General features: G+C 40.8%; 3 protein-coding genes across 9 annotated transcripts in view; 2 read left to right on the forward strand and 1 right to left on the reverse strand.

Annotated features, from left to right (window-relative positions):
• The first annotated feature begins 526 nt into the window (after positions 1 to 526).
• On the forward strand, positions 527 to 6458 carry LOC104938712 (ATP-dependent RNA helicase DDX19B). The gene is made up of 12 exons (XM_027279377.1): positions 527 to 754; positions 1121 to 1160; positions 1242 to 1331; positions 1460 to 1595; positions 1778 to 1870; positions 2099 to 2201; positions 2387 to 2501; positions 2677 to 2854; positions 3494 to 3731; positions 4008 to 4170; positions 4365 to 4556; positions 4694 to 6458. The coding sequence occupies exons 1-12, from the start codon at positions 698 to 700 to the stop codon at positions 4753 to 4755; spliced, it is 1467 nt and encodes a 488-aa protein (XP_027135178.1). The 5' UTR covers positions 527 to 697; the 3' UTR covers positions 4756 to 6458.
• pusl1 (pseudouridine synthase like 1) lies at positions 6122 to 19456 on the reverse strand. 2 transcript variants are annotated; one of them, XM_019269212.2, is made up of 8 exons: positions 19050 to 19456; positions 18847 to 18907; positions 17691 to 17878; positions 14171 to 14320; positions 12297 to 12467; positions 8225 to 8279; positions 7877 to 8039; positions 6122 to 7177 (listed from the first exon to the last, which is right to left on the reverse strand). In XM_019269212.2, exons 1-8 carry the CDS (start codon positions 19052 to 19054, stop codon positions 7113 to 7115), a joined length of 858 nt encoding a protein of 285 aa, XP_019124757.2. In that variant the 5' UTR covers positions 19055 to 19456; the 3' UTR covers positions 6122 to 7112. The 2 variants fall into 2 exon arrangements, with proteins under 2 accessions (XP_019124757.2, XP_010755334.3); XM_010757032.3 differs by having other exon boundaries at positions 18986 to 19455.
• Positions 19457 to 20170: 714 nt separating this feature from the next.
• The window catches only part of acap3b (ArfGAP with coiled-coil, ankyrin repeat and PH domains 3b), a 50546-nt gene continuing 44506 nt past the window's right edge, over positions 20171 to 26210 (forward strand). For 4 of the 6 annotated variants that reach the window (XM_027278978.1, XM_027278981.1, XM_027278983.1 and 1 more), the window contains exon 1: positions 20172 to 20513. In XM_027278978.1, the coding sequence (XP_027134779.1) occupies positions 20467 to 20513 (47 nt within the window). In that variant the 5' untranslated portion in view covers positions 20172 to 20466. Of the gene's footprint in view, positions 20514 to 26210 lie in introns of all 6 variants that reach the window. The other 2 variants (XM_027278979.1, XM_027278982.1) reach the window with 1 other exon arrangement.

Here is a 26210-nt window from a genome sequence, read left to right on the forward strand (position 1 = left end):
GTGATTTAATGCATATTAACAATCAAATTAGTAATAAATCTACAAACTCATTTACACACAGTGAACCAGGGGTCTTTAGGCCCTTTAAGGCTCTGCGGTCTTGGGGCAATTTCCATTGTTTCCTCATTTGGTAATCTATCCAATCTGTCAAGTCCCGTATTTGTATAATAAATACACAGATCTGCATCATCTTTGTGTGCGTGTGTGTGTGTGTGTGTGTGTGTGTGTGTGTGTGTGTGTGTGTGTGTGTGTTCATATTTTGCTATGCAGCAGTATGCACAGTACAGGAAGGGTGAGTTTATGCAGAACGTTTTGGCGCCACCTACAGGCTCGACGTGATAATGTTTCTTGGGATTGAGCCTCCAATCTTTACAAAAAAAAGTTTGAGTTAAGCTTTTAAAATGAACAAATGTATTTTTTTTTTGTCAACAATGTAATTTTAAGAGACAGCCACACTTCTAATCATTTTTGTAAGTCGTGTGGGAACTCTCAATAACCTCGGAACTATTATCGCATATAGCATTATTATGCATCCTACCCGGACATGTAAGCGGTTGCACAGGTGCCCAGACTCGGTCTCGGCACGCCATTGTGGGGAATAGTTACTTTCACATTATTTGACTCCTGACTTTGAGCTCGCTTGAGTCGAGTTATCCTTTGTGAAACAACAACAACAAAAAGAAGAAACTGCTCCACAATGGCCACGGACTCCTGGGCGCAGGCGGTGGACGAGCAGGAAGCCGCGGCGGAATCGGTAAAGATGAACTTACGCAACACGAGCTAACGTGTTGTTAGCTCGTGTGAACGATGCTGTGGCCTGCTCGGGGCACAATGTCGCTGCCACGCTTCGTGTCTAACATGCGGGCTTGCTCAGAGACACCGCTGCCGGTGAACAAACGGGCTCCTGTTTTAGTAATGTTCATAGTTTGAGCGATAAAGCAGCTGCCGGCGGAGCTAAGCGAGCTAGCCTGCGTGCTCTCTGAGTTAGTAGCTTTAGCATGTAGCCGGCTCGTGAAGGCTCAGCGCTGCGCTCGTGTCATATCAGGAGGCGCGTGCACTGTGGTTGGTGTTGACTTGTGTAATAGCAACTTTGTAAACTCCCTCGTGTTCCCTCTCACAGATCGGCAACCTTCAAATCAAAGAGAAACGTGAGGAAAATGGTAAGTGCGATAATAACAAACAGTCCAATCTAATGAAGTCACCTCAGAAATGTGTTGGATGTAAATGTTTTAATGTTGCAGGCACGACCTCAAACGCGACAGACTCCAGCAGTGCAGCTGCAAAGTCAGAAGCTGACGGAGACAGTAAGACCACAGATGACGATGACAAAGGTGAGCAGCTTGTTATTGACATGCCCTGAAAATATTCATCCTCTGAGGGGAAGATATGGATTTTTATTTCATTGCGATGCTCGCTCCTGTTTGTGCTGTAATAACTTGTTTCTTGTTTTTTTTTACAGAGGACAAAGCGGCACAGTCATTGTTAAACAAGCTGATACGAAATAATCTCGTCAATAACACTAATCAAGTGGAAGTCCTTCAGAAGGATCCCAACTCTCCGCTCTACTCCGTCAAGTCCTTTGAAGAGTTACGACTGTAAGTGAATCTGGGCTGTAGTTTATTCATTTTTAATCAGTTGTCGGTCGTGCTTAATTCACACCTTATCAATGACACATTCATGCAGTCAGAAAGGATGTTTTGGAGCCAAGATTTTAAATTTTATTTGTTTTATTTCATGTTTTAAGGAATGACTTTTTTCTTTCTCTTCCTGCGTGCAGCAAACCACAGCTGCTTCAGGGTGTTTATGGCATGGGGTTCAACCGGCCATCCAAAATCCAGGAGACCGCCTTACCCATGATGCTGGCCGAACCGTGAGTATTATTGACACAAAGCGTTATGTCCCCTAAGACTCACTCATATATATCTCACCCTAAATAGTTTAGTATGTAGAACCATGAAGTTAATTATAACAACACCTCTTTTAATGAACTCTGAAGTGCAAAATTAGAGCAATAGCTCCTTGCACCACACACTTAATAAATACAACCGGTAACTATTTTACTGCCTTTGCTTGTGATCTAACGCCTCGTTTGTTCCAGTCCACAGAATCTGATTGCCCAGTCGCAGTCAGGAACAGGGAAAACAGCTGCCTTTGTCCTGGCCATGCTCAGTCATGTAGACCCCAACAACAAATATCCCCAGGTTGGTTTTCACTTGTTTCATTGTTCTAGAAGATCAAATTGAAATCTTGAGTTTTAAAGGATGTTCAATATACTGTTCTGACCTCCTCCTGTCTCTCACGATAATTATTATCCTTGATCATTTTATTTCAGTGATGAGTTTTTACAGTTTCATTTTTTCCCCTCTACCTCATTTCTCTCCATCAGTGCCTCTGTGTGTCACCCACGTATGAACTGGCCCTTCAAACTGGCAAGGTAATCGAGCAGATGGGCAAACACTATCCTGAGGTCAGACTAGTCTACGCCATCAGAGGAAATAAATGTAAGGCATCTCCACTCTCTACTATGCAACATCTGCACTACAGCAGATAATAAGAAATGTATTTCTGATGACTTATTTATTAGTAAATTAAATTTAGTCTGGTATTTGAATCGTTCCTGTTGGTGCAGCTGTGAGATTGCTCTGTGTGTTGATGAGTGCTTGTTTCTCGTTTCAGTGCAGCGGGGCATGAAGCTGCAGGAACAGATAGTTATTGGCACACCTGGTACCATGCTGGACTGGTGTGCTAAATTCAAGTTCATAGACCCCAAGAAGATCAAGGTGTTTGTACTGGATGAGGCCGACGTCATGATCGCCACACAGGGCCACCAGGACCAGAGCATCCGCATCCAGAGGTCAGAACGAGCACCAACATTGAACAGAACAATAAGACATTATCATCTTGATAAGCAGAGTTTGTGTCACTATCACATAACCAAATTTATTCTTGATTTGCATAACTTTACTATGAAGTCATGCTTTGCTAGGGCAGAGCATGACTCGCACACGGAACAAGCTGGAAAACTTCCATGATTTTCTTAAAGTGTGACAGTATTTTAGAAAGAGACCCAACAACGTGGTGCTCTGTAAGCTCTGCCAATTGGAAATGGCTTATCACAGCAGTACAACTGCTGCACAAGCGAAGAAGCTTCCCAGAGCGCTCTATGAAGACAGCAGTTGACTTTTTATCCCCACCCAAACATGATATATCAGGAATGTTAACATGCAGAACGTGTTTCTGTTAGTAGTGAAAGTCACATAGCGTAACATGCCATCATCCGTCCTCTGTTGTTATTTAGGCGTTTTAGATTTTGTGTTTACTTTAACAGCAACAGATGAATGAGTAAATGGCTTAAATTTAAATAATTGAAAAAATAATCAGCAGAAAATAATGCATTTCTGGATGAAATTCACATAAATTATTGTTCATCTTGTAAGTTTAATTTACTCGAGCTTCTGTTTGACCACTGTGACTTTTCTCTTCTCTGCGACAGGATGCTGCCCAAAAACTGCCAGATGTTGCTGTTCTCTGCCACGTTTGAAGAGACCGTGTGGAACTTTGCCCAGCGCATCGTGCCTGACCCCAACATCATCAAGCTGAAGCGAGAAGAGGAGACGCTGGACACCATCAAGCAGTACTATGTGTTGTGCAACAGCAGGGAGGAGAAGTTCCAAGCCCTCTGTAACGTCTACGGAGCCATCACCATCGCCCAGGCCATGATCTTCTGCCATGTGAGTTTGTTCACTTCATGTTTACATACATGATCTGTATTAAAAACGACGATTCACATACAAAGTTTGTCTTCTGTGACCCCTTTTTAAATTTAAACCAAAGAACCTGGCTGCATTGGCTGACTAACTGGATTAGTCCACTGTTTATTTTGCCAACCCTTTCAGCACAGGACCTTCCTGTAAATCAGCTAGTGTCGCCAAGTTTTGTTTTCACGTTTGGTTACATCAGCACCCGATGGTGACGCAATTAACAGCACCTTCCTCTCTATTCTTCAGACAAGGAAAACTGCAGGCTGGCTGGCAGGGGAGCTGTCCAGAGAAGGTCACCAGGTGGCGCTGCTCAGCGGCGAGATGCAGGTGGAGCAGAGGGCTGCTGTCATCGACCGCTTCAGAGACGGCAAGGAAAAGGTCCTGGTCACCACAAACGTTTGTGCTCGAGGTAAGAACCAAGTACTGCCACTTTGGACAGAATCAACACCATGTCGTCATGTGACGTCCCATTTCTTCGTATTTAATAAAAGCTTAATACTTGAGACAGATCCCTCGACAGATTTAGGGCAGGAGGTGTTCATTCACTTGACAATAATACATGACGGTAAACTTTCTCTCTCTCCACTTGTCTTACACATTCAGGTATTGATGTTGAGCAGGTTTCTGTGGTGATCAACTTTGACCTGCCGGTAGACAAGGACGGCAACCCAGACAACGAGACGTACCTGCACAGGATCGGCCGCACAGGTCGATTTGGCAAAAGGGGACTGGCCATCAACATGGTCGACAGCAGGATGAGCATGAACATCCTCAACAAGATCCAGGAGCATTTCAGTAAGTCACACACACTTTACTATGCATGTACACAAACAGCGGGATCAAGTTGAAGTGTGAATATGCTTAATGGCTATAATTCGGGAAGATGGTGGCTCTTTAGTGATCAGCCAAATGTCTGATTTCTCCCTCTACAGGTAAGAAAATTGAAAAACTAGACACAGATGATCTGGATGAAATCGAGAAAATCGCCAGCTAAAGAGAGCGTCGTTAATCGCATGGACGCCGACCTGACTTCCCTCCCCCTCTTCGCTCTCCAAGGACTGTACGATCCTACAGTGTTTTATGCTTTTATTTTTTTAGCCGTCAGAGAAAAAGAGAAAAACCACACAAATACAGCATATGTTTACACGTGGATATGTCTCCTCTCAGACGAGTGTTTTGTAAGTCTCTGGAACATACCCCATTTCACTCTTTGTACCTCTTTGAATAAAGTCTATGAGTTTATTGCTGTGTATCGTGACGCTGCACAAACAGCTATAGTGGACTCTGTTTTACTGAACACACATGGATTTTTAAAAAAACAAACACTTTCTGGTGTTGGCTATAGTGGTGGCATGATACAAGCTACTCTATTAAGAGATTCACAAATAACCTGAATAGATAAGTAGCCGTTTTCTGTGCCACAAAGTTTTTAATTTTAAAAGGAACAAAGTATAATTGAATGTAACTGTATCATGTAGACTTATTACAGCATTTATTGTGCTCTGTATTGACCAAAAGTACAAAGGGTGAAGTTGGGTATGCTGCTCTGAGTGGTAGTTTAATCATTAAGATTATAATATTGAGACGGTGATGGTTGGGTTTCAAGGGTCTATGCAAACTTATCAACCTGTGATAGCTATTATCAAATACTATCAACCTGTATTCACATGACAGAAATTAATCCTCAATTAACCTCAGCGTTAGCATCAGGGTGTGTAGTCAAATGCCAAAAAAAGGCTGCCTAGAGTGATAATACACAACTAACTCATGTAGATGTTTCTGTTTAGCCAGTGATCAATCATCAGCCAACCACACATCTCACACGCTTGTTATTTATATCATTTTAAGAACCGATTACGGCCATCATCAGGACAGGCTCGGTGTCACTGCCGAGCGTTAATCATTAGTCTTCTTTTTCCTCCCATCTGTCTCATAAAAACTTCATCTTTATTCAAAAATGTGGCCGTTAAAGGTCTGATGTGATCAGTTTCCCTTCGTGTCTCACTGTCCCACACAATCTTTTCAATCAGGGTCTCCAGTTTGACTTAAACTCAGCTACATTCTTCACCCAGACTGTGCTGTTATTAAGGATTGTGAGTTTTAAAAAAATATATATATATACGCAATGCCTTCCTCAAGTGCATTATATCTACATATGATTTTGTTACTGGTAGACATTGGGCTTAATATTCTGACTAACACTTGAAATTTTGACTATATATTGAATTATGGGCGTCTTTTAGGATGTGTGAATTATCTTCTTGAAACCAAATGCTGAATTGACTTGAGGACCTATGCCAATCAGATTCACTGTGTTGCTCCAACATGGTTGTGTGGATAGAAAACATGTACTTGTGTACATATTTAAAAAAAAAAAAAAATTAGGTCAAAGACATAGTGTGACTGAATTATGGACACTTCTAAGAAGTGCAAAAACATTCCTCATGAGGCTCAATTTTGACAGATGCAGCACTTCGAACACAGTGAGCCTAAATCAGTTAACCTTGCATCAGTGGGTGACTGTACGAAAATTCTGGAAACGGTGCGATGTCTGGTGTATTTGATCAACACGCTGGAACGTTAAGGGCGGTGATTGGTCAGTCTGAACCTTGTATAAACCTCATCTGGCTGCCACCAAGCACTAGAAAGACTTGCTGGTGGTAGTCTGCTTTTAATGGACTGTTTACAGACAACTTGCTGAAAAATCACTCAATGAGCAGATGCAGCCAAATTAGAAGCAAGTGAGAGTGTGATGAAAATCCACAAGAATGGTCTGTGAAAACCTTGGGGTAATGAAGCAGTGTATGCAGTTTTATTTGGACATTTGGATGTATACATTATCAGTGAGAGTGTGTGCACTTTGTTGATCCATAATGTAATACCACTGTACAAGAGCCATGGACACACAATGCAGTTTTGGCTATAGAACTTAACACTCTTCTCCACATGTTGTCAACCTCGTTTGATGATTGTCAGAATCTACCAAAACCCAGTTCATACATGTATACATAGGAATAATACTGCCTAACTAGGCTTGAAGCAAGTTGTCTGTTGTAACCTGAAGGTCATGTGTAGACAATGATAGGTTCAAGGTGTGTGGTATTCTGTAGCTGAGCTGCGTTCATGGACACAGTTATGTATTCTTAATATGTTGAATTAAAAGAACATGTAGATGTTCATCTGTATGTGCTCTAATGTTTATTTGTGTCGGAAAAAAAGATTCATCAAGTATGGACGTTGACTCAAAGTGAAGTGCCATGAGAAAAAATATAAATACAAAACTTTTATTACAATCATTGCATACAGTAGTATAAAAAAATCCAGTTTATCAATATGATGAATGAAGTAGAATTAATCCTCCACATTTCCACTGGAGATAAATTGATCTCCTGATGGCTGCGGTGAAAACTGCAGATCTGAGGAGGCAAAGAAACGAGTGTAAGTCTGAAACAGAAATATTTATACAAATAAGGACTAAAATAATGAAAAGGACTAAAAAAAACTAAATGATGTCTGAATCCAATCAATACCTTACTGGCTGGTTACTAAACAAATACTTGACCATTTGCTTTACAAATTAGGATGAAATGATTGGCTGATTTGAAACAAAAATATTTAAATATTTTGATAATGTGTTGTCTTTTTTGTTTTGTTTTTTTCTTGGCAAACATTAGCTAGAAAAAAATCGGATAGTCACAGGAGTCACAGTCCGTAGTGCAGCCCTGTTCACAAGCATGTTATTCAAAAGCAGGACTCGTGTGGAAAGAAGCTTCCAAACTACAACATACATCCAGGCATGTTTATGGAAGTTGCCCAAAAACAGAGTGGTGAACCTAATAAGTTCAGTGATTAAGGCCACTTTTGTCCTTGTGTGCAGCATACATATATAATAGAGGCTCATGCTTTTGCTTAAATTGGATTTAGTCTCCTTTTGGACTGGTTGCACAGCATGTCACATGTCATAGCAGGAAACGCACAGGTGTGTTAATAATAGCTGCAGTGCACTAAGGAGAGATCTTTTGTTATTGTGTGTGCTGGTTCACTGTCACTGTTACCGGGTCCTGTGTTTTTCCGGCTCAGACAAGTCAAAATGTATGCTGTTAATTCAGCCATACCTGTCTCTTTGTAGTCCACTCTGGCGAGGAAGAGGCCATGGGCTGGAGCAATGATGCCCTGTGGGTAGGCCAGAGAGTCCCGAGCCTCCAGTACCTCCTTCAGCTGGGGAACCGAAAGCTGCCCCTGGCCTACCGCCACCAAGGCCCCAGTCATCCTCCGTACCTGGACCAAAGAAATAAGTTTTATATTTTTATATATTTGTATTACTGGAAAATATCACAAAAGCTTCCTTATGCTCTTTGTGATCCATATTTTTTGGTCATCACCAGCAGATGGTGCTACCTACTTACAATGATGAACACATATGCACATTTACAGATCTTGATGTAACAATAAGAGAGACAAACCTGTTTATAGAGAAAAGATCTGCTTGTAAAAGTCAGCTCCCAGAATGGTATCTCTCTGTAAAAACAAAAAACAAGACTAGTGTTAAATGTGCACAAATGTATGAACAATATGCCGTATATATAAGAACATACAGTCATTTTATATCATAGTTGTTTATTTCTTTGCATGGTGTGTAGATTGGCTTCTCAAAACGTCTCATGCAATGTTAAAAACATCAATGAAAACAAGTCCTGAAGGCAAGGCAGTCTAGTTGGGATCACTGACTCACTGACTGTGCCGAACTAAAGAAAGGTTAAATGTTGCCACAGGGTTAAAGTGTCATATCAAAAGAATAAGAAGAGCTTGAATGGTTGTCAGATGTAATATAGCATTGCTTGGTCAGAGAGCAGTATGGATCAGAGTGACACTGTTTCACCAGAACTGATGTTCTGGAAGTTAAATCAGTCATTTCAGCAGGAAAAGGCTCCTGTCGCTCATCTCTTTTATAATAAGACATGTCTCTGCTTCATCTCTCTTTTGTCGGATGATTCAGTTCTTTGTCTCTCGACTGTTTGGACAGAGTTGAAAGCTGATGTGACATTATGGTTCATGCCAGACATTAGATAGAGCAGAGGGACTCTCCTCGTGCACAGATTGTTTAAATGTCACATGCTGAATACGCCACTGCAGCTTAGGCTCAACAGGATTATGTGTGAAGCCATAATATGACATAAAATATGAATCGGTTTCTTTTACAATATTACTTTATATTTTGGGGAGAAATGTGTGAGCTGAGGAAACAGGCACATGGGAAGAATTGGGTCAAATGCAAATTTGACTCAGCGCTTGCTGTCTGATTATGTTTGACATGTAAGGAGTGCAGGGACGGATTTATACAGCAGGGCTGTTGCTTGACTAGTCTCTGGTGAGGGACAGTATCTTTTTATGGATAAATGAAGCCTGTGTCTCATGTTGCATCTGTGTGTGTCTCTTCTGACTAATTACTTGACATGGTAATGACAAAGATAATGAGACACTAATACAATATTAATCCTGTCTTCATGTCATATTTTTGATTATTTATTTTTTTTCCACACAAAACTATTTTGAGGAGCTGATTTTACTTGCAAAGCTGAAACTTTACTGACAAAATCTATTTTTAATTCTATATATAATTTTAAAAAATATATTTTTAAAATAATTTTTCAGACAACATGGCAGTGAGTTTACACTAGTCTTATTAGCAGCTCGGGGCGCTGTACCCAGGCCCTTTGAGCTAAATGCTAATATTGGCATGCTAATGTGCTCTCCTGATGAATGAAACAAATATGCAAAATAATTTGAATTTATTTTACTAAATCTACTTTCAGCTATGCTAATGGAAATATTATAAATGCTAACATATGCTTATGCTTGCTAACATGCTGTTAACCAGGTATAATGTAGCCTGTTAGCATGCTAACATTTTCTAATTAGCGCTGCAGCTGATGGAAATAAGTTAGTCAGGATAAGTTGAGGGACGGGCAAAGTGATTACAGTTCATCCTTAGTGGGACATGCATGTCTGTGCCAAATTTAATGGCAATAGTTGTTGTAACATTTCACTAAAAATTAAATTTTTTTGTGATTTTTACAGTAAACGTTATGGTATCACCAAATTAGGTCAGAATCAACCTTCGGGAACCTGAACGCCTGTGCCAAAATTTCATGGCAATCCAACCAAAGTGGTGGACTGGACAACAGGCCAATATTGCCGCCCCTAGAGTCACATCTTTAGTCTAAGACATCACCTTGGCTTCTGAGACATTGTGATGGCTTTAAAAAAAAAATAAATTCAGATGTTTTATTGATTGAACAATAAAACAACAAATCCATTAGTTGAAAATATAAATGACAAATCAATTGATTATGAAAATAAATGCATGTTGCAGCCTCAGAGAGAAACATATTCAAAGGAGAAGTGTGTTTAGAGTGTGTAATAAAGTGCAAGGAAAGGATGAAACATCTTATTAAAAAAGTAAAATTCACAAAATGTGAAACTTATTTCTTAAAACACTGAACCTGTATATATAATTTAACTCAGAATACAATCAAATCCTACTTTCCATGTCACTCAGAGTTTATTTTCAGCAGCAGATTAAATTTACAATAAATCCTAACCAGACACACTTAAAATTAATGTACAGTATGGCTGGAGCACTGTTCACTTGTCTATGACAGGATCAGTCGCCTCACATACTGCAGCTCAGTTATTTAACAGTGATAAACTCACAGCTCAACTGCAGGACTGTCTGACAAGACTAGTTTGGTGAAAATGCAGCTATGGACTTTTACATACACTGTTACAGATCTGTAACCCTGTTGCACTGAGCTTTCAGGGTTAAGGGACTACGCGACATTTACTCTAAGAACTGCTGACAGTCTGCTCCCGTCCATATTGTGTACCATATTTATAGGGCAAAAATTAATGCCAATGAAAGTGGCATTTGGCATGCAGAGTGACCCCCATAGATCTGTAATCTGCTACAGCCCACATGGCTCTCTCTCGTTCCCCCCCTCCACCTTCATGGATTATGTTTGATCCTCATTTTCAAAAGTACATAACCCTGACGTGCATCACACACAAAGCGCATTGATAAAATAAAAATACCTAGATCCTAACACTTGTAGGATATAATTTGTCACAGCTGGACGTGTTATCTCATCGGGGAACATGAATCAGTTGTCCCTGTTCTTTCCATGATGCACATTTTGCTGTTTTTATAATAAAAAAACAAATTTTGCGTTTATAATATTAGTGAATGAAGGACAGGTGGTTCTGATTCAGTTCTCACAGAAACATTTTATTTGGAAAAGATTAGTTTTCATTTGACCCGTGTTTCACCTAAATATCACATCAAAACCCATAACTGACTGACTAAAACTTGAAAGGGAAATTTTCTTGGCATGCACCGTTGGCTGAGTGCAGTGACTGTAAATTATCTAAAACCCCGGAGAACTTCTTGAGCCATCAGTTGATGCAAGACTGAGTAACATACTATTTATCTTTTTGGCAATGGAGAAGCACGTGCATAATTTCTTTTATTTACTTGGCTTTCTTGGATTTTCTTGGGGGGGGCAGAATACTAGGATATTAGGGAGAAAGCCAGTAGTATCCTCTGACAATCTGCTAGTGATAAGCTGTAATAAAGAGGCACAATGGGCTCAAAAGGTTCATGTCTTTAGATTTCACCCTAGACTGCACCCTGTCCCTGCAGGCACCTGATCCAACCAGTACGAGTGACTAGCTGCACCAAAAAAATGTTTCCCATCTGCAAACTCAGACAACTGTGCATGTTGAAACACACAAACACTTCCCACTGCTCAGGAACTGAACGAAGGTTTCTGAAGAAGCAGTGACACTCACGTGTCACGGACATGTATCATTTTAGAATAATTTGGGGAATCATATTTTTCACTTTCTTGCAGAGAGTTGCATGAGAAAATCAACACTGCTCTCGTATATGACCATTTAATATGAAGCAACAGCCAGCAGACAGTTAGACAGGTAACAGCTAGAAAATGTGTTAATTAGTGAGATTTAGAGCAGCTCATAGGTGGATTTTGTCTGTGTTGGAGAGAGCTGTTTCCCCCTAAGGACTATGTGTTAAGTAACAGGGGTTGCTTGTAGGAACCCAAAGGAACAGTTTTGGTTCACCTTTACCAATCTCACCAGCATTGTTTCTTGGCAAAACAGGCTCACTGTACTCTAAGCTGCTCAGCACCAAACAGCAGAAAGGCAAAGTAAGCGACTAGCTGGTGAACACAGTCGAGCATTTAGCAGCTAAAGAGCCAGATATTTATCTCAGGAGTTGGTGGAGACCAAAATACCAAACTAAGGGAAGAGTTGATATAAGATGACCAGAAACAAGACTGTGAAAGAACTCTAATGCTGCTTTGTGTCTGCTGGATGTCAAATAAATAAAATGTTCACAATCACATCATTTTATACGGCAAAAATATGTTGTCGTTGCAGCTTCAACGCCACCTTAAATCAATAAATATGTGCAGACTGCCAGTGTGAATAGTGTACCTGAATATATACCTGTCCTACCTGTGGAAGTGTGTCTGTACAAAGGAGCTTCCTGGCTGTATGCTGGCCACATCCAGCGTCTTCACAGGGCTTTTAAAAGATATGTCAGAGTTGACAGCCCTGAAGCTGCTGAAGTCGTGAACCCCAACCAGCAGGGCCGCAGCCTCACGCATGGCCCTCACATCCAGCTCCCTGATGAGAGAAGGAAACAAGAGAAATTAAGTGATCATGGAAACCGATAAATTGTCAATTGGCTTTAGGAACATGCAGCCAAGGTTCACAGACTTCTTAAATCAACTTCTGCAGACTCATTGTGCAACTTGACCCAAAATCGACCTGCCTGAACAGCAGTAGATTCAAACAGCTGGGATTACGACATATTTTCAGGCATTCGTGTTCAGAATACTTTATTGGTTGACTTATATAATGTGGAACTTTCTGACGTACAATTCCATGTGAGAGAGGAAAGAGTGGGAGTGGGCCCGGTGCTCAGACTCCCTACAGCTTCATGGTCCTGTCACTGCTTAAATATGATCTGACAGACAGCGAGAGAGAGATACAGCGAGCGAGGGTAATGGCGTGCAGAGTGACTCACTAATTAAAGTGTGAGTGAGAGTTATGAATGAAGATGTGGTGGAGCACCCGAAATGACAGAAAACTATTAAGCAAAACTTTTGATATGTAATTAAAAGTTTAAGTCAGATATCTAGCTTTTCTCTTTGCTATATCACCTAATATTTTACATCTTTTAAGTATCTTTTAAATTTACTATTTTCTTGAATTTTATGGACTAATCTTTTAGTTAATTGTAAGTTTCAGCCCTCACTGAAATAAAGGTTTATGGTTATAGTTTTTCAAAAGCTGACAATGTTCCAAGAAATGATTATATTTCTGTAAAGTTGAAAAAAAAAATCTGAGTCTGACATTCTGACATAAAATTAGAAAAATATGTGAAGGGTTTGCTTACATCATGCAGTTTAATCATTTCAAAACTCTGCTGCAATACGATCACAGGATTTCAAAACGTTCCTGTAAAAGTGAAGAGATAAGCATCACTTGTCCGAAGAAATGATTAAAACTAAATTCAACATTGAAATGAAGAGAGGAAATGAATATTTTTTTGCAGTGTGGGAGATGGGAGGTTGTGATGATGAGGGAGAGCCAGATCAAAGAGAGAACGGAGGGAGAGGCTGCTGAGGCAGAGACGCTCAGGGGTGGAAGGATGGATGGTGGATGCTGAAAATGAAAGAAGGGATAACGAAGCAGAGGCACCAGAGAGAGAAACGAGGGAGGGAAGGAGGTATAGAATAAGGTGGAGAGAAAAAAGTGTAGTGAAGAGAAGGAGAAGGAAAGGAGGGGGGAAAAAAAGAGAGCGGGAAAAAAAACAGAAATGTGCGTGGGTGTTGTTCTGCATGTATATAAGCCTGCAGCTTATCTTGCCCTACTTTTCCCCAAAAAAGTGAAGAGCAGACATATGCTCAGACGTACGCTCTCTGAAATGTGTTTCTTCACGCTCCCTCCTTCCAATCACGGCTAAAAGAACATTAAAGCTATGAAGTGCTCTCTTCTCTCTGTTCTGTCCATACTTACCCACATCTCCTTTGTTTGTTTTTTGGGATGTCAGTTTAGATAAAACACTTTGTTTGAGTGGCCCTAATTTGTAGTTCCGGTGTGGTATGTGTGGATTATTCATGTGTTTAACGTACCATTGTGTCTGCAAGGCTTGGAGTAAGCTTCGTGTGTCCGTCTGGACCTACTTGTTTGACTGTGCGAGCTTGAACGCAATTTTAATTTCTTAAGGGAAATCATCATGCAGCCAAACACAAGGATGAAAGACCGATGAGTGAACGGAGGGAGAGGACTATAGGGGAGGTGTATAAAATGGGATAACTCACATGTTGTGGAGGTTCCAGCAGAGCTCATAGTCTGTGAGGGGAAGCAGAGACTGGTGGGGGATTCCCAAAGCTATCCGGTAGACGTAGGTCCGTGACTGGGCACGGAAACGGGCGTGGAAGTTGTCAGGCACACGGTAGGCACGGGTGACCCTGACAGAGTGACAAAGTTTGAGTTAAAGCGGACTTCCATTCAGGCCTGAAAAACTAGAAATTTGACCTCTACTGATATTATGAATGTGCAGTAATTTCTTCAAAGAACACAGAAAATAATATCAAACTTTTGAATTCTGGTGGATTTGGACAGAAATGAAACAACCAGACATAATTTCTTTTTAAACCATGCTTCAAGTCTTTCTCAGATTTAAGCAGTCCGCAGACACAGATGGTGTTAATATTGTCATTTTGGATTGCCAACTAGAAAATCTGTGCAAAGTCAATGTCCAAAAATGCCAGCGTTGCAGCTTTTCACACAAAAGCATATCCATTGTCAGAGTCCTAAACAAGCTGCCAAGAACCCCAAAGAGCCGAGCGTTCATGCTCACACAGTTAGCATCACAACAGACTGAAGAGCCTGGAGCTCTTTAATGCAGCTCCATCAGGGGCACGGCTAACAGAGGGCACTTGCCGTGTATCTGTGCGCGCACAAAGGCACACAGGCAGGGACAGATCTGTTATAATTCTAATGAGGTCAGACACAATATCCTCTGCTGATTTAATTAACCAGTGTGAATCAATTTCTGAGTGCACGTGACATATTAGACTAGCCTGAAGAGCTGGCATCTCATCAAAGTCCTACACATGTAACTCAATCTACTTCGTGCAAAGACTTGCTGCTGAAACAATGAACCGAACAGTGCTGGCTAAAAAAAAAACGTCAAAGATTTACAAAACGTGTTACTGTGTATTTGATTGTTGACTGGTGGTGCTATAGTAATCAACGTCAACTTAAATAAAATGTTGAATAATTTACTGGCAGCTTTTATAGGGATCTACCATTTCTAATGAGTTAATCTTTGCTACACAACACTCCACTTTAATAGAAAATTAGGTTATCTAAGCTCTAAAGCAGACATGTTTGCACCACATTCAGACTCTTGCCAACCGATCAAAGGCCTCACTAATAGAAAATGTAGTGCATGAATATATAAATGCATGGGGTATCGTACAGAATGAATCTAAATAACACAACCTTGCCCTTAATATACCCAAATTTAAAGCTTAACTCTAAATATATTGTATAGTATAAGTTACAGAACCTCTGATTTCAAGGTAAGGGTAAACCAAAAGAATAAAGAGCTGCAGCCAGTTGTGCCCGCAGTGTTCATCAACACACACTTGTGCCTTTACAAAGAGTATGCATTGTGTGTGTGTGTGTTAGAGAAAGCGAGAGGTGACATGAGGCAGGGGCGTGTCAGTGTGTACGAGTGTAAAGAACTATGAGAACAATGATGAGCAACACACACATCCCATGCATGTGCACGTGTGTGCTGTTTTCCATACATAGCAGTGCATGCAGAGTCTATCTGTGCGTTTGCCGTCTAGGCAAACTAGGTTACGTTTCCAGGGGAGGAGATTGGGTGTGACACGTGGCAGAGGAAACCCTTGCGTCTGCCTTTAGCGCCTTCTCCAATGTGTAGTGACAGCCTTTGTCTGGCCCCAAAACCACACACACACACACATACAATCTTCATAAGCAGTGTACAAAGCATGGCCTCACACATTTGGGAACTGGGGCATTGTTTTGGCATGGCACCATTTTGCTACTCAGCAGTTCCCCCTGATGGGAAAAGGGCCGTTCATTTCAGAGCTAATTGAGACCTTTTTTCACAGCGAGTAAACCCTTGACTGGAGAGATATTTCTTACAGCGTGCAGCCTATGTTTAAATCTTGATTTGGCACTCTTATCTCAGGAGGCAGCAGACCAAAGCTACGAGCCAGGAGCCATATTATGATTGTTGCTGTAACAGAAAACTCTTTAGTTACTTCGTCTTCCCTCCAAGAAAGATGTGAAAAGATGGTTTTGGGTTCCAGATCTAATCTTTACATGACAGATGAAAACCGAACACAGGGCATGTGTATGGATGTTACTGGCGGCACTGTGTATATAAGGATGTTCGGAGCCCATAAATAATTCTGTTTTATGAAGTGCCTTCATAACATATCACTGCTGAGAACAAGTGTGTTTGTGCTCTATATTTCTCAGCAGGTTTCACACACTAATCAAGGCGGTCATTTTCCATTTAGCTAGCGTATCCGCACGTGTGTGTGTGTGTGTGTGTGTGTGTGTGTGTATTAATGGATGCTATAGACCAAAAAGCAGAGCAGGGATAATCCTTTCTAACCTTCTCTCTGCAGGTTTAAGGATTAGTGGGATGCTGGGAGCTTCCCTTTCCTCCCTCCTCCCTCCTCTTCTCTCCCTCGGTCTCCCAAATGGCTCGTTCTGTTTCACACTCTCAGTCCTCTGTCCTAATCCAGACTGTGCCAATATCTGTTTAGTGCTCTAACTTTGTCTTTCCTCAGACCTCTCTTATTGACTGCCTTTATCCCTCACCTCTGTCCGCCGCGTTTGCTTCTCTTATCTTCCTCTCAGACAGAAAAGCTGCTAAATATCACAAAGTACCACAGCAGTCTTAAACCAAAGTATTCATAAAGCTTTGAATAATGCATCGGTGTGTAATGAAGGGATTTAAAAAGAGGAGCTGAACAAAAGCAAAAGGAGAAAAAGGGAGAGGGTGGGACAACTTACATACAACTCATGCTGCTATTGTCTGATAAATGCTCAACAGGTGACCTTGTGCTAAATGCTGAACTTGATATTAAGCATTTTTACATCCACACAGATGTAACAGATCTGCTGCTGTTTGTGAGCGCAGACTTGACAAAATCTAATATTTTTACCAGAATTCCTTCATATTGGTAACAGCATGATTTTGAGGGATAACAGATGGTCGGTACATGATGTCACCATATGTAGAGGTCACCATAGTTACTCCCTCCTTGAGTGGAAAACACACAGTAGACAGCATCTGACATGATGCATTCACTGTCCTATTTGGTAAACAGCCTTCTGGCTTTGTTTAGTGTAAAATTATTTGCCAGATGTTGAGGTTCATACATATAGTATAGTTATGTATACATATATGTATGAACATGGTGTTTTACCCACAACAGTGCCCTAAGTCCAAACCCAGGACAGGAACAAACTAACCAATTATGTGTTGTTAAGAGTCCAGTTCTGGCCACATGTACATGTCTACAGAACAGTTATATGTGCAGATCATGATTCTAATAAATGATTAAATTATTTATTTATTCCCTCCGGGTATTTTATTGGCAGGGCAGCTATTCAGGACAGCCACTTGCTGGTTTGTTTTGCCACTCCAATCATAAATAACTTGGATACAACTGAACAAATAGCACAAAAATAACAAAATAACTAGGTGAATCTATCACAAGATATTGCTCCACACTGAAATTTTATGGCAGAAATTTCACACTCGTCAGAAGAGTCCTGACTCACCTGATCTGCTCCGTCCTCAGGTGAAAATTAAGGGCCTGGACGAGAATGTCTTCACTAAACGGCGGCTTATCGTTCTTGCGTTGGAGGTCGAAGTGGGCAGAGTTAGACAGGGCGTGGACGCCCGTGTCTGTCCTGCTGGAGACTGACAAAGACACCGGGTTAACCGGCCTCAACCGCCTTATTGCATCCTGTGCACAGAAAGACAAAGAGAACATCAGAGATAAAGAAAACTAAAACTGTGGGTTGTTATATGGAAAAGAAAAAAAAATCTGAAGGAATTAGTTTTGAAGTCACTCATAGCTTACTATAAATAATCAGTAAAGTAACTTAAAAAAAAGGTATATCAAACAAAGCTGTAAACACCAGCATGGTATGACAAGATAGTCTGTGATCTTCTTTCCTCTGTTTGTTTTTACAATATATTTTGGGGCATTTTATGTCTTTTATTAGAAATGCAAAATTAGATAGGACAGTAGAGAGTTGACAGGAAAATTAAGGGAGAGAGTAACTGGGAATGATGACGATATGAAACAAAAGGTCCTCAGCTGGATGCAATTTGTGGTCGACAGGTCAACTCCCTCCTTAGAGGATTAAGAAGCAGTGGAGAGGTTTCAGGCATGTTGTTATGAACAGAGGTCACAGAGTACACTAATACTAACACTAATATGTTCCCAATGTGTGCTTGTGTCCGCCTATCACACTCCTAATTCAAGTCAGTCCTCCGGTTAGTCAACAAAGTATTTGTGTTATTCATCTTACCATGACTGTTATAAATGGGGTGGACAAATTAATAGAAACTTTGAGGCCATACAGCTGAATCAACACCTCAACAAAAAACTGAACATTGTAACCTTCACGAAGGCAGGATTTATAGCAGGACTGCTGGATTAAATTGAGTGCACACACATGTTTAGCTTTTGGTATAGCTGCTACTGCACAACATGCCTGCATGTTTCTACTCGAGCATGCCTCATACGGGGGTCACACAGGGTCAAGCATATATCTTGAGGTCACTGTAGGGATAGTGTTAAATCTGATATTGTTATTCGGACTTTATTCTCGTGTTTAGGTGCACTTTGACTGAACTGACCACTAGTGAATAACAGTAGAACAATAATATTGATAATAATGGTTTATATTTTTTAGTAAAACTTACCTCCAAGTGGTCCTGGACCCCTTTCTTATGCAGCTGATGTGGAGGCACTTTCACTGCACCACTGCATAAATACAATTGTCATCAAACAATAAATCAACGTGAAATGTAAGAGTAAAAAGTATCCTGCAATATAACATACTTGTATCTTGTCCCCATGTATTGGAAAAAGATGAGATAACGTGCCCAGCTGTTCATGGTCTCACCACATGTCCTTGACATGTCTTGACCATGCTGATGACGTCTACAACAGTGAGGTCACATCCCCGAGGAGCTGCAGGTGCAGTGTTTGAGTCTGTGAACCTTTAGACACCTCTGCTGCAGCACTCATGAGGACTGACAGACTACACAGCAGCCGGAGCGTCAACATGAGCCACATTTCCGGGTAGGCGCATGGTTAAATTTGTAGTCCGGAAGAACTACAAATGTACCGTCTCACCAACAGCGTCTCAGTTTGTGTATAGAGGGGGCAGGTCGGTGTATCACTTAATTCAGTATATTAACAAGTAACAGCAGCGTGTCAGATTAACACAGGGTGACAGTGATGTAGTGCAGTCCTGTCTGTCCCGTTTTGATGCCGCCACAGCCCACAGAGGGGCGTGTGTGTGTCGTCATCAACAACCATCTGCCGTGGAAATCACTGAGACCAGAGAGTGTGTGTGAGTGGAGATGAACAACGCCAACATGAGCGACTGGTATTTATCTAAGAATATTAATCTTTGCCTGATAAAATGAATTTCTCAACAGCCTGCTGTCAGGAAATTGAGATAAAAAAAATACTGTTGTTCAGGGTGACACACTTTAAACAATGTTTATATTGTTCATTCTGTTCATACCGTCATATTTGCCATATTTTTATACAATTTATATCTTCCAGATTTGCCACTGTCTTTTCTTGGATGTCTTTTAGCCTCTATATATGTTTTACATCTTTTACTTATATTTTATATTTGATGTTTATTGCTGTTTGCACCGGGATAAGAGGGAACGCAATTTCAATTCTCTGTATGTCTTGTACATATGGCAGCTATGATAATAAAGTTGACTTGAACTTGAATTTCAAATATATATGTTTTTTTTCCAGGCATCAAATAATCGATTTTAACTCGACTTCCCAGACTCACTTTGAATTTGTTTTTTAATTTGCTCTTCTGATACACGTGGAAAGAAACACACACACACACACACACAAAACAAAAACAAAAACAAAAAAAACATGTCACACAGATCTATATTGTTTTCGGTGAGTTTATGTGCCGCTGAAGTTACTTTCATTCTCCCATGATTCCCTCCTGTTCACCAGCGGTGTTACGGCGGGTTGTGTGTGTGTGACCAGCCTGCGCTCTCCTCCCCTCTTTCAGTCTCCACGGTGCAGCTACGCCTCTCGCCTGTCTGGGCAGCAGTGGCAGCAGTGTAGTAGTAATCTGCCTGCCGCGCACTCAGCTCGCATTTTGTGTCACGGTGAGAGAGAGAGAGAGAGAGAGAGAGAGAGAGAGAGAGAGAGAGGCGACAGACTGCTGCGCGTCAGGGGATACCAGTCACCATCCGCACGGTTCAAGCGACATCCCGCCGCGGGCAATGACATTGGCAGACTAAAGTGGGAATACACGAGAAAACGCAAAAATGACGGTGGACTTTGAAGAATGTATAAAAGATTCACCCCGATTCAGGTAAGGCTGCTTTTCGCAGGCACATCACAGCGGTGCGCAAAAATGGCACACCTTCTTTTTTTTTTTTTTTTTTTTTTGACCTGGGCTGAGCGTTTCTGCTCATGCAAAATGAGTGTTGGTATCAACAGTGTCAATGATACAAGATGTGGCGTCTAATGTCTGATTCGCCCATGTGTCCAACAACAGGATGGCGTTTTTCATTCATTTTTTTGGGGAGGGGATTTTTCATCAAATCTTCAATCACATTCATTTGATTTGTTTTTTTTTCAATGTCACATTTTATTGGCCATTACAACATTAATTTGCGTTGTGATGCATTTTGCTGAAAGACATGTGATTGTCACATTTTTGAATGTGGGTTGTGACGTTAGCTCAGTGCATATGAGAGGAGGGACACACTGCCACGCACAGTGAGGATCCATTTTGCTTGAGTGTAAGAATTAGAAGTGATTTTTCAGTCCTCATGTCATGTTTCATCAACCCTCCTAAGAAACCCATTTAATATGGCCAAGTGAGAGTGTATAAGTGGACCATCCAGTGTGTGTGTGTCTGATGAGTGAGTGTTGCAGCATGGCATACAGGTTGGGTGCAGCCTTTTCATTTGCTCATAGAGGCGGTCCTGCAGTCACCCAGTGTGTCTCTGTGGTAGGAGACTGTGGAGGAGATGCCCTTGCAGCAGAAGCAACAGCAGCATTGGCTTGCAAGGAGGCAGAAGGGTGAGAAGTACACACTCTCTCTGCAGGGACAGAGCTCGTATGCCAGGCACAGATCCAGCTGTTCGGTCCTTTGCCTGCCCGCTGGAGGGTTATAGCCACACTTAGTCCACGTGCCAGTCTGGCTGCACTCCTGTGCTGGCCGATGGGAAACTAGAAGAGGAGATTCTAGCAGCATGTAGGCCAGGGATCCCCTGTTAATTATGCCAAGGAGATAGGCTGGTAGTGTCATACATTCAGTGTTTTATGGAGACAGAGCAGACTGTTTGTTCTGTTTCTAGACATTTTCTTTCTTTTTGTATCTGTCTCTCAGCATCTGTTGCCTGTTTGCTCTCTGTTCTTTGTGTTTGTCATTTTGTTGCTTCCCTCTCCCTCTTCCTCTCTCTCAGGCAGAACTTATCTTGTTTATTGAACGTTGCGCAACTAACAGATAGTCTGTGATTTGAGTGAGAAAGCAGACAGTGGTATGAAAGAAAGAGACTTGAAGGAGACAGTCATTGAATTTGCTGCTTAAATCCCACCTCTGTGATGGATGGCCGAGACAGAAGGTCACAGGAAGAGACAGAGAAGTGACATACATTCGGATGCTTCCCCTTTTTTTTCTGCCCGGTTCACTTTCCCATGGTCTTATGAAGACTGCTATTTGGAAAATTCCACAAAGGAAGCTGATGTTTCCTTGAGCTTACAAGCAGTAGGGAAAATCTAATGTTGCATAACACCATGATTGTGATCATGGTGATGAAAAAAACTATAATTCTAAAAATCATCAGTGTGTCTGTTACACACATATAGCTGTGATGCTTTCACTTTGTTAATTTGCCATGGATATTCATCATTATCTGCCAACTGAGTACATTTCCATGCCTGCCAGTTTTCATATTGGAGTCTTATCCTGGTTTTGATCATATTAGGATTATGTTTATATGGAGCATGACATATATATATATATATATATATATGATATCAACATCTATCTGTGACAGAGGTCAAACATCCACACAATCTGCCATGAACAAACAAATGGCAACGGGTCTATTTTCAGTGTTGTGTGCCATTTAATTGAAGACATTGCAGAACTTCCCATTATACTGGAATGATTGTCCCAGTTTTCTTTCTCCTCCTTGTTGTGTCATTCAGCATGGAGCGAGTCGTCCTGTCTGTCGTCCCACACATGGTGCTAAAACAGCTCACACACACACACACCCTCATTTCAAGTCTTAACTTGTACCAGCCCTACATGTGTGTATGCACTGCACGATTGGGTGAGCATGAAAGAATTCGGAAGGTATGCCCGAGTATCTGTAACACTCTTCTTGTTCAGTCTCCTCCCTTATATTGTATACTAAACTCTCTTTTTTTCTTCTTCTTTGCCCTGCCTTTTATTCAGCCATCACCTGCTGCATTCATTCAATCTATGACAAAGGCTCAGATGAAGCATGTGCACCTGCCATACAGTAGTTGTTGGTACTGAATGTGTGTAATCTGAGTCCATGGAGGTGTGTTGCACCGGGTCAGTTTATGACTTGTCTACACAGACAGTTCATAGATGTTATCATGCTCATGGTTTCATTTTGACGGCAGAACATTAGTGTGGTCAGACAAGTTTTCAACAAGGTCTTTATTAGAAACTAAAACCAATCGACTTGACCATAATATATTGATAAGCAGTGTTAGGCCTAGTGTATTGCACTGTGATTGTGTAACACATTAATATTTCATTTTTCACCTGACCTAGTGATCCAAAAGAGAAGTCTTTTCATTATATATATATATATAGTCCATTCATTGACTATATTGTTATGATATGAGTATTTATAAGCATATGTGGGTGTGAGCTGTTGCCTAGCAACACTAGCTGCTGCTGTGAGTGAGACAAATGAGAGCTCGGAGAGACAGAAAATGTAGGAATGGAAGAGGTGAGCGTGTGCTTTGAGAAGGCACATAAACAAACCTAAATTTACTAAATGAAAGGGTGTCATTGTGACAAAAGTAGGCTTTGTCCTAAAGCATCATACGTACTTTGTATTTTCATGATTTCATGTGAAGTAAAGGTAATGTTGTTAGTTGGGCAATTAGTAACTTTGGTTCTTGCTGGAGCTGGTGACGTGCCATGTTGAAATTCTTACTTTGCAATAATATCTTAGCTCACTGCAGGTGTGTCGCCACTGCATTAATCCACCTGTCATATGTGAAGTAAGAACAAAATTAAAATACGAAATAAATAAGTGTACGGTAAAGATTACACAGATCTGAAGAACTAGCCGCACCTGTCTGCTACTCTTTGTCATTTGTCTTGGTGTCTTTATCCCAAACAGCACCAGGCTGTCTGGACAGGTTGAGTGAATGACTCAACAAAGTGACAGCAGGATGTGGTACACAACTTAAAACTGTCTTATATTCTACCAAAATACAACAGGTTTTAAATAAATTGGTGACATTAGTTCAAGACTTGTAGAAAAACTGGAGCCTGGTTAAAGATGTTTTTATAATGGATCATTACAAAAAACACACAGGAATAACTTATTATTGTATTGTCTGCCTAAAATCTTAATTTAAACCAAAACAGGTGGCTGTTATCAGTAAGTAATCATGAGGAGAGACTCATTTCCCATAGAGATAGGATTGTGTTACACTCACCATCGTCATTTCACTTGAAAGTTGCCAAACCTGCAGTTTACCTCATTGAGATAATCTCTTCACGTTGCTGCATGTCACACCTCTGAGCCAGGAAAGGTTAACAATTGATTGTTTTACTTTGGAAATCACACGTACATTTAGGTAGATGCGTAAATCTTTTATTTTTTCAATCATATCTGAGCAGCACTGTATTGAAGTTTTTTATATTAATGGGGATATTCATGGCTCAGATTCTTTGACTTTTTTCTGGTCTTATCTCTATCTACTGTACCTGTTTGCCTTTGTACTTCCTGTGCTTGTACAATGGTTGCTAGGGTTACCTGCAGGACTAACAGATGAGAGGTCACAACTTGTCGTTTGATAGCGGCGGCTTTTAAACCCCACACTCTATGGCAAACAAACTACTGTAGTCGTGTTGACTGAACCCAAGATTATTTTTTCATTACCTTCCTCTGCACTTTCTCTTTAGAAATCCTAGAGGTTACTGCTTGTGCTGCTTTTCCATCCCCAGTAGGTTGTGTTCATTCGTGTAATCATTAAGTCAACAAAAATATCTAGCCTTGAAGAACAAGGAGTTGTCATACTTTGAAATCAATTCTATTAACAGTCTGCATTAAAATATATTCCTACATAAAGAAATATGTTAAGAGATATGCTCACTAATGACTCATAGTGAGCTGGATTTGGTAAAAGTTTTAAAGCACTAAAAGCATGCCTCCATTTATTGGCAGATTAAAGTGCCTTTTGATGCTCTAGATATTTTTCTGGTGCCCTAGTTTCTCTTAACTGTCAGGATATCTATTCCCTACCTGAGTCATCATTGCCTATAATCCTCCTTTTATTTACACCATCGTTTTGCTTGTCTGAGGTAATGCATTCCTTTTGGTCAGCAGTCTGTGAAATATGTAAATATGCACCACGCTGCCTTCTAGCCGGAGGAGAAAAAGTAGCACTGCCGTTGCCAAGGGTGACCAGTCACTTTGGCAGTAATGGCAACTACCTCATCTGCCTTAGCCAAGGATGGAGGGTGAGGCTCATGTTTGTCCCTTTTAAACGCAACGACAGCGGAGGAAGCATAGTTGTGTTACAGAGCAAATGGAACGGTACACATTGACCTTGAAACAGTGCAGATGATTTTACAGTATGGAAAAAAATGCATTAAAGTGCTGAATAAGATTACCTGTAGCCAAAGTAGGCTGACATTGATGTACTGCATGTTTGCAAATGCAGTAATGCCTGGAAAGTGTGCCAGAGCAAAGCCACAGAAGTATGACGTGCCAGCTTACAACATTACTCCCAGTGTCCTTGTGTGCTTGTCTTTCACTTATTTTGGAGAAAACGTCTTTCAGAGCCACCGTGACCCTCTGAACTTCACCAGAAATAGATCCTATCTGCTACATGAAGTCCTTGGCAAAACGTTTAGAAAGATTCCAGACCACTCACATTAAGTTGCTAATGTCAAGACACTCATTCCCAACCACTCTCCCTAATGTATCCACGTACGCAGGAGATGTTCTCTGACAGAAAATAAGACGGCCGTGCTTGCCTGTAATCCCTATCCTCTTACCCTCCATATATGGAGATTCTCTGTCCACATTAAAGCTTTTATCAGTCCTGTTTTTTGTTACTGTAATGTTGTTACTTTAACAAAATTGCTCTGCTTGAGAATCCTGTCTTCCGTCAGTGTTTACTGGCAAATACCGGAAAACGACAAACAAATCTCTCACAATTGACCCTTATCTTGAGGGAGCAAAAGGTTTACCCTTGAAGCTGTAGGAAGGTCAAACTATTTATTCATGCTCGACTTAGCCCAACACATGGGGAGGGGTTTTATGTAGGTTTAATATCTTTGTAGTGGATCTAAAACATCGGCAGGTTTATGGCCAGATCCTCACTAAACTGCAAATAATGTAAATAATTGCTCTAGGCTACATTTTTACCACTGTGAAGTGCATATTCAGTGTATATAATGTAAAATACATATAACCACACACATCTGATTGACATCTCTTGAATATTTAAATCTATAGAGTGAATTTTAGACCACATCTTTCAACATTATATAGCAATAGTTGAACTGAAATAGCAATACAGTGCTTCATATTTATGTTAAAAACAGTTGCACTGGTGATAAAATACTTCATCAGATCAGTTACTGCCTCCCCCCTCTCCGGGGAAGCAACCATTTAACCACCAATTGACCTTTTAAACTCTCGTAACCTACAAATGTCACAAAAAGACAATGCAGAGCAATGGGGCTCATAAAAATATCTGACACCCCCCCCATCAGTTCACATAAATATTAAAGGTAGAGGCCTTGATGACTGTGAACTGCAGGAAAACATGT

The sequence above is a fragment of the Larimichthys crocea genome, chromosome VI (genome assembly GCF_000972845.2).
Source record: "Larimichthys crocea isolate SSNF chromosome VI, L_crocea_2.0, whole genome shotgun sequence".
NCBI classification, from domain to species: Eukaryota; Metazoa; Chordata; class Actinopteri; family Sciaenidae; genus Larimichthys; species Larimichthys crocea.

Bases quoted from the DNA above. Each gene is read 5' to 3' on its own strand.
- LOC104938712 (XM_027279377.1), top strand. From the start codon at position 698: ATGGCCACGGACTCCTGGGCGCAGGCGGTGGACGAGCAGGAAGCCGCG. The intron at 2,502-2,676 runs GTAAGGCATCTC...TTCTCGTTTCAG, and splicing joins CGCCATCAGAGGAAATAAAT to TGCAGCGGGGCATGAAGCTG. The intron at 3,732-4,007 runs GTGAGTTTGTTC...TCTATTCTTCAG, and splicing joins AGGCCATGATCTTCTGCCAT to ACAAGGAAAACTGCAGGCTG.
- pusl1 (XM_010757032.3), bottom strand. From the start codon at position 19,065: ATGTCAAGGACATGTGGTGAGACCATGAACAGCTGGGCACGTTATCTC. The intron at 18,908-18,985 runs GTATGTTATATT...GTATTTATGCAG, and splicing joins TACATGGGGACAAGATACAA to TGGTGCAGTGAAAGTGCCTC. The intron at 7,178-7,876 runs GTATGGCTGAAT...TTGCCTCCTCAG, and splicing joins AGTGGACTACAAAGAGACAG to ATCTGCAGTTTTCACCGCAG.